The 13,804-nt window shown below is 47.4% G+C and overlaps 1 protein-coding gene across 2 annotated transcripts in view; it reads left to right on the top strand.

The window, feature by feature from the left end:
• TGFA (transforming growth factor alpha) overlaps positions 1-12,490 on the top strand; it is a 106,812-nt gene extending 94,322 nt beyond the window's left edge. For both annotated transcript variants that reach the window (XM_012475697.2, XM_012475696.2), the window contains exons 4-6: positions 4,183-4,332; positions 6,463-6,572; positions 8,866-12,490. In XM_012475697.2, the coding sequence (XP_012331120.1) occupies positions 4,183-4,332; positions 6,463-6,572; positions 8,866-8,873 (268 nt within the window). In that variant the 3' untranslated portion in view covers positions 8,874-12,490. The remainder of the gene's footprint in view (positions 1-4,182; positions 4,333-6,462; positions 6,573-8,865) is intronic.
• The last annotated feature ends 1,314 nt before the right edge of the window (positions 12,491-13,804 follow it).

Below are 13,804 nucleotides of genomic sequence, written 5' to 3'. Positions count from 1 at the left end.
AAGGAGTATGAAAGTGGGGCTGAGCTTACTCCAGCCCTCTCTTCCCCAGCCCCTAGAGCACAGAGGTTATAGGACTTGGTGAATCTGGTTCTTGAAAGGCGGAGAATGGGTGAGCCCAATACACGTGCCCTTGGTTCTAGTGTACACACTGCCTCATAGTCCTGTGGAATGTGCAGCCAGGTGGAAACCAGCACCTACCTGAGGCCAAGGAGGGAACAGCAGCTGGGTCAAGGGTGATTCATTCGCAGCCAGGCGAGGTGACTCTTCCCACTCCTTCTGTGACTTGGGCCTAAAATAATCAGCATAATTAAGTCTAATATTAGAAGCTTCGGAAGTTTTTTTTTAAGTATATCACCAAACCTTTTTTCTTTTTCTGTTATAAAGAGCAACTGAGAAGCATTCCCATTATTACAATTAGGAAGAGAAAGGATCGCCCTCCCCTGCCCACTGGAATCACCTGGGAGCTTTAAAAATCTTGATGCCCAGGACTGACTCCCAGAGATTCGGATTTAGTTGATCTAAAGGTATGGCCTGGATGTCAGGATTTTTGAAAGCTCTGCAGACAATTTCAATGGGCAGCCAAGGTTGAGAAATGTTGGTTTCACTGTTAAAAACTTCATGTTGGCTCTCAACTGTAGCTTTGTCAGAATTACCTTTTGGCCCTTTCTTTAAAATACCCAGGCCCCACTTGCAGGGAGATTTTGATCTGGGAGGTCCCAGCTGTAGGTGAGACCCACTGGGCTGCTTGAGGCTAAGACATGCTGTTCTTAGGTGTCTTCCAGGTCATGACTTGGAGTCTCCACGATGAGGTGCCCCTGGTGCCTCCCACCTTGAAGAAGTGTTCGCTCAGAAGCATGCTGTGCTCCCTCACTCTGTGGGCCTGGGGGTTGAGTGTTTGCAGCTATGATGCTAGAGTGATAGGCATTCTTGTTGGCATGAAGACTTTCCTAAGGGGCTGGAGCTTCTGCCGGGGCAGTTTTAAAGCAGAGCAGATTTGCAGGGGCCAGCAAGCACAAATGGCAAATGTTCCCCTGGTAGAAAAACATGGAAAGTCGTCAAGGTGTGCCCCAGCCCAGGGGGTTAGCTCCCTTGGTACATTAAGACAGCACTGTCTGGAGACACCTTTGCACCCTGCCGCACTGACAGCAAGGAGACCTCTCTACAGGACAGTCAGTAGCCCATCTCCTTTTGTCTGATCAGGTTTGTTTGTGTCACTAAATCACTAGCCCAGGATATCTTCCAACCAATTTGCATTAACCCAGAAAGGTAGCCCTACTGGGTGAGATTGTTAGTTCCCAAACCTCTAGAAGCTTTTGTTTCTTCATCTGTAAAACAGGGTAAATAATAGCCATGGCCTCACCTGTCAGTTGTGATTGTTGGGATTAAAAGAGATGATTCATGCAGTTTAGCCCAGTGCTTGCAGTAAATGTTATGTGTTGTAATTAGCACTTGGCTGCCACTATTTTATTTAAATGAAATTTGCTGGGGTCTCCAGTATTGATATGTTAAATCATAGTGTTTTTTAGAACCAAATAATAGGTGAGGTGCTAGAATCTCTCTTTCCCAGGGCCTGCTGGTTAGAGTAGAAACATTTCAAGCTGTGTGAAATTGTCATGGGTTGCTCGCCTTCCTATACCATAAGCATTTCACAAAAGACTCTTCAAATCCTCATTATGCTACCCTTCCCCAGGAGAAAGAAGGACTAACCCTAATCCTAACTCTTCTGCAGAGAAGTCCCACTGGCTTGGCTACAACTCCTGCTTACAAATCTGATAATCCACTCTAAAGCCCAGGCTCCCTGGCCCCATTCTGTTCAGTGGTTCACCAGAGGTTTCTGTAGAGCTAAGCCCTGCCCTGCAAGAGCAAGGAGGCTGGGGCCAGAAGTGAGGCTGGTCAGAGAAGAGCAGTCAGAAAGGTGAGGATAGTCCTTGGGGGTTCAAGGAGGAGAAGTTAGGGAGATCCAAGTGAGCTATGGAAAAATGGATGGATGGGTGACAAAAATGAGTCTGTAAATTACATCTTTCTGGAGAATGTAGTCCTTGGAATGGAGCCTGAGGAGAGTGAGGAATGATATTCCAGGTGGAGAAGGTAGCCAGAGTTGGGATGGGCAATGGTGGGTAGTTGTTCATTCATTCTGTGAGTGTGTCCTGAGTGCCCACACACTGGGAACTGTGCTAGGTGCAGCGTGTGGATTTAACACTGGGCTGGGGGTGGGAAGTGGCAACAACTTGGATTGGCTGGAACTGGAACCTAGGTGGGTGGGAGATAAAGTAGAGGGGTGGATTTGGGCCCTGTGGGAGGGAGGGCTAGCTATCACAGAGGAAACACCCCACTCAGGGACCCCATCTGGAAGGTTGGGGAGCCATCTAGGTGCAGGGTGAAAACTTGAGCTAGACGGGGGGACCCTTTGCGGGGTTTTCTCGAGACATGCATGGACGGCTTAGATTTATGCACTGCCTAAGCCTGTTGCTTGTCCACTCTCTGCCTCCCCTTCATAGGAAAGGGCCAGTGCCTGCAGAGAGAGTCAGTGAAGCCCTATTTTTTTAACATTAAAATGCTTAAATTTGGCTCAAGCCTGTAATCCCAGCACTTTGGGAGGTCGAGGCGGGTGGATCACGAGGTCAAGAGATCGAGACCATCCTGGTCAACATGGTGAAACCCCGTCTCTACTAAAAATACAAAAAATTAGCTGGGCATGGTGGCGCGTGCCTGTAATCCCAGCTACTCAGGAGGCTGAGGCAGGAGAATTGCCTGAACCCAGGAGGCGGAGGTTGCAGTGAGCCGAGATAGCGCCATTGCACTCCAGCCTGGGTAACAAGAGCAAAACTCCGTCTCAAAAAAAAAAAAAAATGCTTAAATTTTTATCAAGTTGGGCAAAATCTATGTTACAGGTAAATATAGCACTTGTATTCTGTGGCTCCAACCACCCTCTGATATCCGGGGTCAGCCAGCCCAGGAGCACAGGACTGGGGGAATCACAAATGTAATGCCCCTGGAACCAGCCCAGCATGACGGCAGGCACATTAGGACCTTAACCCCTCTCAGGGTGCGTGGTCTTCAAAGGCCTCCTAATCTAAAAGTGAAGGTTAGAGGCTAAGTAATCAAAAGATAAACTGTTTTTAAAAGTTTAGCTATCGTTGCCATGTCTGGGGGCAAAACAATACTAAACTTTACATCTAGCACGTGATATGGGGCTGCTCCGCTAGGAAGCAAGCGGGAAGGAGGCCACCCCACCGGCAAAGGAGGTGGTAATCTTACATTTCTATTGACAGTAAGAATGTTACTCCATACAAAAGGACCAGTGTCTGAGCTAATTATGTCTTATTGAGAAGCATCACATGCTTAGGGTATAAGTGGCTCAGGGGATGCCCGTAAAAGAAAATGACCATCCCACCCTTATGGCGCGGACACATCCTGAAGCACTTTTGGGACCCACTTGTGCATAGCAGGGGGCCGTGACTGAAAGGTTAATGCTCTAGAAACTCTGAATGGCAGCAATACCAGGAATTACATCACCTGGTGTTGGCGCCACACTTTCCAGGCTACATACACGTTTGAACATGACCTTTGCTTGTGCCTTTATTAAGCCTGGTGTAAAGGTGGGCCAGGTATTAAAGGACAGGAGGACACCAGGGTTCACAGGAGAGTAGTGACTTCTCCAGTCCTACCACGACCAGGTAGTGGTGCTGGGTAACCTGGTAAATACCTGAAGAACTAATTAAACTTGATGAAAAAGATAAAAAGGCAAACCACAGCCTATGCCTCTACTGGTTTCACGTGTTCTTTCTCATCATTAGAAATTCTGAAAATACACACTTGGTTTAAAAATAACCTGGATTTTTTGTGAACTGCCAGAATGAAGTTTGTGTTATGAAGACGTTTGCTTCCTTGACTCCTCCGGGATTTGGCACAGTTGCAATAGTCACGGGTTGCTTCAGCGGTAGTTTGCATCCTCAGATAAGGATGATTAGATTTCCCTGCTTTCTCCAAGCAAGTGGTGGTGCCTGCAGCCAGAAATAGGAGGCATTTTGCTAACACCTTTGCCTCCAATTGCAAAAGCTGGCAGGGTCCCTTTGGGCTTTATCTGAAGGCTCTGGGTCCCTCCAGGCAAACCCTCCCTGGAGAGCTAGGGGAACAAGACCTTCTGTCAGGAGAGTGCACTGACCTTCCTTTCTTCCCCAGGTGCCATTCTGGGTACGTCGGTGCACGCTGTGAGCATGCAGACCTCCTGGCCGTGGTGGCCGCCAGCCAGAAGAAGCAGGCCATCACCGCCTTGGTGGTGGTCTCCATGGTGGCCCTTGCTGTCCTTATCATCACATGTGTGCTGATACAGTGAGTACTTGCTGCCCCTAAGTTCAGGTCTCCTGCACCCCTTAGAGCCTCTCCTACCAGGGACATCTGCACTATGTCCAGATAACAAGGCCACCTCAGTACAGCTTACTGCTGTGATGTCTGAGTGGTGTCAGCAAAGCTAAATGCTACTTTGACGACTGTTGGCATGGCATGGGACATCTGAAACACATGCCCCTGGTTCTGGTAACAACGGGGCACCCTTAGAGCCCCAGCTTGTTGACAGTAGCCACAGCCTGCTCACATCCTTCTCCTGGACCAAGGCAGCATCGAGTGGTGAGGGGTGAGGTCTGAGCTGGGCCAGCCCTTCCTTCCTCCCCAAGCAGTATCCACTCTGCTTCCAGGGACTTTGGAAAACACATTTGCTGGGAGAAGACAAGCAGCTCTGGTTCAGACTGGGCACAGCCCAGGCTCTGCCACTTCAGACGACCCTCCTTGAGGAGCTGGAGCCAGCTAGTGGGCTGCCAGCCTTGCTTCTCATGGCCAGTAGCTGTGTGTATTCCCCCATCCTTCCATAGTCCTGTTTCTGTGGCCAGGAGAATCACAGAGACTTAGGAACAAGGCTGGGGGCCCACATGTGCCTCCCCAGAGAGACCTAAGAGCTAATTTTGCCAGATTCTGTGGAAACAGGAATGATCTAGATGCCTAGACAGCATCTCTCATTTCCAGGGAGGCAGCCAGTCCCAACTCTCCTGTGGCGCTTCCTAGCCTTAGTCTTCCTGCCAGAGACCAAGTTCAGAATCCATGAGCCAGAAACTATGCTCTCACTCCTGCCGGGCTGCTGACTTCCCGGGCTTAGGGCTTTCCTGAGTGGTAGGGTCCAAGCCGGGACCAGCTTGTCCCATACTGGAGGGATCTAGAGGCCTTGATCCCATTGCCCTGGGCCGCTCCTGCCTGGGAAGTGACGAGGACAAGCCCACCTGGCTGGCTGTGAGAAAGCAGGCATCAATGGATCTGGAACCAAGGCCTTCAGAGCCCCCTGGCATGGGATGTGCTGTTCCCAGCCCAGACTCTAACTAAGGAGGGCCTCAGGCCCAGGCACACTGCTCTGGGCTCTCAGTTTTCACTTGTGACAAAAGCAGGTTGGGCAGGAAGTTCTCAGGGCCTCCTCCTTAGCCCTGCTGTCCAAAGATTCAGGGGTTCCAGGAACCTTCCCAGCTTCTCACTGCAGGACAGTATCAAGACAGAGGCTGGGAGAGGAATCGTGAAATGCCACCAGATACCAAGAGAGAAGCCCAGCAACAGGCTTATTTCTTCATCTCTGCCACCTGGCTCACCTTAGGAAATTTCTCCTAACTCTAGCCCTTGCCCAGGGACACATAAAGTATACATGCATTAAGGTTAAAATGAGTGAAAACGAAGGTCTCCATGCTATCCCAAGGGAAACAGCTGGCAGTGTCTGTGGGTAACTTCTCTCTTACTCAGTGCTTTCTTTCTATTCTTCTTTTGGGGCTTTTGTTCATGTAAACTGAAAACTGTCCATTCCTGCTCACAGAGGAAGGCAGGAACCTTTATAACCTGATGCCTCAGGACTCCAGGTAACACAGGTTTACAGAGAGGGTGGATGTTCCAAAACTAGAGAATATTAGTCCTGAAAGGAGGATTCAAAGCCACTGAGATCCATGACTCATTCTTCCATGTTTTTCCATGGTCAGTTCAGCCATCCAAGTTCCCTGTTCTGCTACTGGCAATACCAGATGAATAACCTCCTCCTCAACCCTCATAGCCCTGCCAGCTGGAGGTGGCCACTATTATCCCAGTCCTTTGTCCCAGTTTTGAGGCCATTACTATACCTGTAGAGTTACCCACCTTGTTCTCTATCAAGAAAGCCGAGTGCAGGACCAGTCCCCTCGACACGGGGGAAGCTGGAGCCAGGTCAGCCTGCAGAAATGGAGTGAATACTTTAGGGCAGTCAGCTGCTGCTTTTGTTGTTGGCCAGCATCTGCCCCAAAAAACCACTGCCCTGCCATGCCCTCAGCCCCCTACGGTGCTGGTTCCTCTAGAAGCCCCCATGGGGAGCTGGTTTAGAGCTGGAGCTGCCCACAGGCCCATTGGGCAGATGCTGTGCCACCCGGCCCTCCTGCCCAGACTGGGTCTGTTGTGTCTTTGCAGCTGCTGCCAGGTCCGAAAACATTGTGAGTGGTGCCGGGCCCTCATCTGCCGGCACGAGAAGCCCAGCGCCCTCCTGAAGGGAAGGACTGCTTGCTGCCACTCAGAAACAGGTAAGGAGCCTCTTCTCCGGTGGGAGACACTATGGGGTGGAGAAAATGACTACCTTCTCCAAGTCAGGGCAGAAGTTCCTGGACTATGGAGCAGAGAGAGGGGAGAAGAGAGAGAGACTGTTTTATTCTACCGAGTCAGTATTAGTTTATTCATAGGTGCCTTTTACTTAGTAGGGAGCCCTTATATCCTGGCTGGTGGCTGTGGGACCTTCGACAAGTTATTCAACCTCTCAGAGCCTCAGTTTGTTTGTTTTTGAGATGGAGTCTTACTCTGTTGCCCAGGCTGGAGTGCAGTGGTGCAAACTCGGCTCACTGCAACCTCTGCCTCCCAGGTTCAAGAGCTTCTCCTGCCTCAGCCTCCCAAGTAGCTGGGATTACAGGCGCCTGCCACCATACCCAGCTAATTTTTGTATTTTTAGTAGAAATGGGGTTTCACCATATTGGCCAGGCTGGTCTCGAACTCCTGACCTCAGATGACCCACCTCGACCTCCCAAAGTGCTGGTGTTACATGCGTGAACCACCATGCCTGGCCTAGCCTCAGTTTTCTTATTCTTAAAAAGATGTTGTGCAAATTGGAAGATACTGATATAAAATAACTAGCATATCACCCAAATTGATGGCACTAAAGAGATGTTCATTCTCTTTCCCTTGAGAAAGTCACTTCTCCTTTTTCATCCGTAAAATGAGGAATTTGGCCTATGCAAGGTCTCTAAGGACCTTCCTCTAAGGACCTGTGAGCTTCATTAAGTTTACCTCATTTCCTGGATATTTTCTCAACATCCAGGGAGACTGGACATTAGGACGTGAGCCCAGCTTGCACCTCAGGAGCCCTCCTCAGAGCATCTCTGGCTCTGGGCTCATGGAGGTAAAGAGTTGCTTCATCCAAACAAGGCCAGAAAAGTCTCACATCGGCCAGCTTTTCAGGGATGCTATTTTAACGAGAGCCCATTATAAAGTTCTTCTTGAAGACATAGTGGGTCAGGAGACAGTCATTAAAGTGAATCAACCCAGAGGTGTCCTTCCCTAGTCAACAGTTGGCATTCAGAAGCTCCAGGGTACATGGAGAGGGTAGGGAGGAAGGCTGCTGGGAGGCTGGACACACGTGTGTTCATTAGAGCTCGTGGTCATCTGGAGGGAGCTGAAGGCCCAAGAATGCCATGTGTCTGTTCTTCATTTCAATAACCATAGTAATTGTGTGCAGTAAATGAGCACACAAAGTCTGTGCTGGAGCAGCACTCGAGATTTAGGAGCCACAGCTCTTGAGGATGCAAATCCATTTAGCCTTGCAGTGGCCTTAAAAGGATGGTTCATGAGTGATGTGGGTAAACTGAGTCTGCTGACAACCTGCTTGGGTCCCACTAGGAGTCAGTGGGGGAGTGAGGATGAGAACCAGGGCCTCTAAAGCTCTGTTTCAACATCTCCTTTCAACTACCTTGGGTTAATCCATTGAGCTAATGGATTATTTTTGAGCTTATTTTTTCTTTTAGCACCAATAGAAAAATGTTTTTAGTCTTTTAAGATAATTTGTAATAGATTCTGTAGCATTTGTCTGAACCTCAACCAAGTCATTTGGGGTGGAGTAAGTCTCTTGTTAATGTCACTTCTCAACCCACATTTGAGAAGTTAGTTCTAATCCTGGGGATGGGTCAGACCTTTAGATATTGCAACTGGAGCTGAAGTCCCTCTCCCTGAGATGGCGCATATCACAACCTCATGTAGCACCTGCCAGGCTTACTGGGCCTAAAGGATGGGTGAACCAGGGGTGCTCACCTGTGAGCACCTCCAGAGGAACCGTGGCAGGGACCTAGAAAGATGTCCAGGCTAAGCTGAACTCAGGAACTGAGCCATGCTGCCTCACCACCCCAGACAGCGAGGATCCCCTCAGGGCCCAGCCATTTTGAAAAATAAATGGGTCCATTCTTTTATGGCCTCAGGGGAAGCCTTTCTGCCACCAGAGCCGCCCACTAAGCCACCCCTTACAGGGGAAGTGACCACAGGCCAGATTGAAATGAGGCCCTCACAACAGGATGCATCCCCCCGCCCCCCAATCTGCCTTCCTTCTGCTACCTCTTACTTTCAATCAGCCTTTCTAGCTTCCTTTGGCACTGAAAGCACAATGTCAGAGGTTGCGGTCTCCGAGACTGAACCAGCAGAATTTGGACTCGGGCCTAACTGCCTGAGAGAACTTGGTGACATTGGCAGTGCCATCTCCAAGTCTCTTTCTTAAGCTTATTTTCCCAAGGTGGCCAGGGTGTGGCCCGCAGTGCTTAACCTGTTTTTCCTTCCTGCCAGTGGTCTGAAGAGCCCAGAGGAGAAGCTTGGCCAGGTGGACTGTGGCGGATCAATAAAGAAAGGCTTCTTCAGGAGAGCACCGCCAGAGACGCCTGCACATGCCGCAGACCTTCCTCCTTGGCCTGCGATCACCCGCACAGCCTTTTTGTCTTTTGTGGGCCTTCAAAACTGTCAAGAACTCTGTCTGCTTGGGGTTATTCAGTGTGACCTAAAGAAGAAATTGGTGGACCACGATTTCAAGACTGGTTAAAAAAGAACTGTAAAGCGACAGACTCCTGCTCACCTAGGTGAGCTGTGTGCCTCAGCTGGCGTCCAAGTCCAGAGGTGTAGTTGTCTTCTGCCAGGCGTGGATTCCAGGCTGCGTATTTCTTTTTAATGGCCCACCTCTCCACAACAGAATTCTGCCCAACACATGGGATTTCTGTAGTTGTTATCGTTCTCTGTCATCCGCTCACTGGGGAAGAAAGTGGAAGAGGGGAAACTGCTTAATGTCACATGAAGACCCCAGCTTTAAGAGAAGCTGTATCCTGTAACCACGGGACCCTCAACCAGCCCAGTATCTTCCATGGACACATGACATTGAAGACTGTCCCAAGCTTCCACCCTTGGAGGTGTCTTATTTATTAGATGGATAACGATGGTTTTATTTTTAATCTCTTAAGTTGATGTAAAAAGCATAAAACCCCTTCAGACTTCTACATTAATGATGTACGTGTTGCTGACTGAAAAGCTATACTGATTGATTGATTAGAAATGTCTGGCCTCTTCGAGACAGCTAAGGCTTGGGAAAAGCCAGCCAGGGTTGCGAAGATGGAACCAGAGGCTGGGTTACTGGTAGGAACAAAGGTAGGGTTCAGTGGTGCCATTTAAGCCACAAAGCCAGTAAATGTTCCCAGTACATTCTGAGAGAAAACTTTTAGCAAATCCCTCAGCAAGGATCTGTCCCTTCTGCTGGGGAGAGAGGAAGAGAGTATGTGCATGTCTACACAGGATAAACTCAATACATACTGTACTGCTCGGTGATTAAGTGGGTTCACTTCCTAGCAAGCACTCCAAGAGAGTGTTTAGAAATGAAGCATTAGCCACAAGCCATGGGCATTTCAGGCCAAATGCATAAAAGAGGGACCAATCGCTTATTTTCCGTTTTGTTGCTTGGTTGGTTTGTTTCTTCATTTTAAAAGGAGAAATTTAGCTTTGCTATTTATTTTCAAGCACTAGGAAAACTATTCCAGTAAGTGTTTTTCTTCTTCATTTCCATTCAGGATGCCGTTTTTATTAACAAAACTCTAACAAGTCATCTCCACCATGTGGGTCTTGCTTTCCACTCAAGAGAAGGTGCAATTGTTCCCTGAGTATCTGGGTCCATCTGACTCATGGAGCCTGCCTGTGGGAAGCAGTGGGTCCCTTCAAATACATAGGGATGACTGTAGCTAATCCCTAGGAATTTTCATTAAAATTTGGAAACAGAGTAACAAATAATAAACTCCTTAGATGAGGAAACTCTACTAATATTTGAAAAGTGAAAGATTTCTACCTATTAACTCTTAAGTGCATCTAGCTTATTACATCACAAAAGGGACATTGAAAATACGTCAATTGGCTTGAAATTTTCAGAATTTTGTCCTCCCCTTAATCCTTCTTTGATCTGGAAGAACCATTTCTATGAATTTTTTTTTAATAATTCAGACAATTCTATGACCCGTGTCTTCACTTTGGCACTCTTATTTAACAATGCCACACCTGAAGCACTAAATGCAGACCTCAGATCTGTTCAGAGCTGGCCCCCTAACAACAGCGTCGTTGACACAGCTCCTGGTTTTTTAATCATTAAAATAGGTTCAAGTTTGCATTCCTTGGGCCAGTCCTACAGCAGCAGATATGTGGGTTGAGGCTTGACTATAGCATCCTGCTTAGAGACCAATTAATGGACACTGGTTTTTAGACCTCTGTCAATCAGTAGTTAGCATCCAAGAGACTTTGCAGAGGTGTGAGAAGATGAGGCTGAACAGATGATGGAAGCAGAGGTTCCCTGCAAAAACTTGAGATTTCGTGCCTGTGAATGCTCTGGTTCCTAGGTCCAGCAAGTCACACTTGCCAGTGCCCTTATGCTTCTGCCTGTAACACACATGCAAAGGCCTCCAATGTACACCTCCCTAGAAGTGCCTTCCAAGTCAGTCTTTTGGAAACCAGTAGGTCTGAAAAAGAGGCTGCATCAAGGCAGGCCTGGTTGGACCATCATCCATGTGCCGGGATAGGAGAGCGTGGCTTATTTGGTGATTTTTCTTCTAGAAATCAAATGACCGATAAGCATTGGATTCCTCTGCCATTTAATAGCGGTGGTAGTCTTTGGTTAGCTATAAAAATGCTCCCTTCTCAGGTTAAAAATGCATCTTCTAATCCATCTCAGCAAGGTTCCCTGTGTTTCCTTGCCCTTTAGAAAATGAATTGTTCACTGCAATTAGAGGATCATTTAACATCCTGACCTGGTAAGCTGCCACACACCTGGCAGTGGGGAGCATCGCTGTTTCCAATGGCTCAGGAGATGATGAAAAGCCCCCATTTAAAAAAATAACATTTTTAAAAGGCCTCCACTATTCTTATGGAGCCTGGATTTCCCCACTGCTTTGCAGGCTGTGACTTTTTTTAAGCATCTGGCAGGAAACGTTTTCTTCCACGTGGAAAGATAGATAGCAGCCAACCCTGATCTGGAAGACAGGACCCCAGCTGGACACACGTGGAACCGAGCCAGGGATGAGCTGGCTACTGTGTCCCTGCAGGAGAGGTGGGCAGAATGGCCCTTCTTGAGAAAGGAGGAAAAGGTGGGATTGACCCTCACCCACCCGCACTGGTAAGGGAGGAGAATTTGTGCTTCTGGAGCTTCTCAAGGGGCTGTGTTTTGCAGGTACAGAAAACTGCCTGTTATCTTCAAGCCAGGTTTTCCAGGGCACATGGGCCACCGGTTGCTTTCTCAGTCAATTTGGCAGGGATGGACTCATGAGGCTCTAACATTGCTCAGGAGACCCCTGCCCTCTAGTTAGTTCTGGGCTTTGATCTCTCCCAACCTACCCAGTCACAGAGGAAGGAATGACTCAAATGCCCAAAACCAAGAGGATGTTGCAGAAGTAAGACAAACGTGTCTATTTTTTAATGTTCTAACATAAGACCTGTTCTCTCTAGTCATTGACTTACCAGCCTTTCTGAAAGATCTAGCGGTTCACAGCACAGAGAGAGAGCACTGAAAAAGCAACTCCTCTTCCTAGTCTTAATAATTTACTAAAATGGTCAACTTTTCATTATTATAATAAACCTGATGCTTTTTTTTTTAGAACTCCTTACTCTGACTTCTGTATATGTTGCACTGAAAAGGTTAATATTTAATGTTTTAATTTATTTTGTGTGGTAAGTTAATTTTGATTTCTGTAATGTGCTAATGTGATTAGCAGTTCTTTTCCTTAATATCTGAATTATACTTAAAGAGTAGTGAGCAATATAAGATGCAGCTGTGTTTTTCAGTAATGTGCATTGTTATTCAGTTGTACTGTACCTTACTTGGAAGGATGAAGGAATGAATCTTTTTTTCCTAAATCAAGACTGGAGTGTTTCTTTAATGAGATTCAGATATTGCTGAAGGAAATGAAGACTTTTCCCTGCAAATGTGAATGATGAGAAAAATTAGATGATCTTTTGCAAAGTGTGGAAGTCCTATAATTAACCATAGTTGATCCCTGTCTCCTTGAAGAATTCAAGATCTCTGAAGCTCTTCCCAATATATAAGTACTTAGGGCCAGGCGTGGTGGCTCACGCCTGTAGTCCCAGCACTTTGGGAAGCTGAGGCAGGCAGATCATGAGGTCAGGAGATCGAGACCATCCTGGCCAACATGGTGAAACACCATCTCTACTAAAATACAAAAAAAAAAAAAAAAAAAAAATGAGCCAGGTATGGGGGAGGCTGAGGCAGGGGAATCACTTGAACCTGGGAGGCAGAGGTTCCAGTGAGCCAAGATTGCACCACTGCACTCCAGCCTGGCAACAGAGCAAGACTCCATCTCTCAAAAAAAAAAAAAAAGTACTTAGACTATGTGTCCAATAATGTTAATTGATGTGGTGGAAAATATATACAATCTCTGCCACTGCAGGAATTGAAATCTGGTCAAGACAACAGACTGATATGCTGAAAATAATTCTGGACTATTTCTAGACAGTAGAAGTAAGCCATGAAATTACAAGGTGGAGAGTATATGGTAACAGCTGTGGTTGTCAAAGCATGGTTCCAGACCTGCAGCATTGGTATAACCTGTGAACTTGTTAGGAATGCAAATCTTTGGGCTCCAGCCCAGACCTACTCTACTGTAGGGGTGCTCCACACTTTCTCTGCACTCTGGGTAATTCTAATACATGCTCAAAATTTTTACACATTTTTTAATTTTGTAGAAAGACAGGGTCTCCCTATGTTGTCCAGGCTGGTTTCAAACTCCTGGGCTCAAGTGATCCTCCACCTTGGCCTCAGTTCTGAGATTACAGGCATGAGCCACTGCACTTGGCTGATGCTCAAATTTGAGAACCTCTGCACTATAGGACTCAGTGAAGGGACAGCTTAGTGTTGAGCTATAGGTTTATGGGAAAGCGTTGAAAAGGTTTTGCAGAAGAAGTGAAATAACACAATTTACCTCTTGGAGTTCAAATAGTCTTGAATGAAGGGCTGCATTTATTTGGGTCTTCTCTGATTAGCCTAGTTGAAGAAAAAAATAGATCGGTCCATCTCCCACTATACCCCCAACCATCCCGGGCTCACCCACCCCTATTCCCCACCACCCAGTCTCTAATTATAAGGAAGTGTTCTAAAACTGTCAACCAGGTCTTACAAGCCCATAGGAAGGCCTCTGCACTTCTAACCCAAGTGTGGGATTCACATGTGCAACATATAAAGAGCTCATGGAGA

Source organism: Aotus nancymaae, unplaced genomic scaffold (assembly GCF_030222135.1).
Source record: "Aotus nancymaae isolate 86718 unplaced genomic scaffold, 86718_ANA_hifiasm-v0.15.2.pri h1tg000057l, whole genome shotgun sequence".
In the NCBI taxonomy this organism is placed as follows: domain Eukaryota; kingdom Metazoa; phylum Chordata; class Mammalia; order Primates; family Aotidae; genus Aotus; species Aotus nancymaae.
Note: the sequence above shows the minus strand (reverse complement) of the source record. Positions and strands in the feature narration are given on the sequence as shown.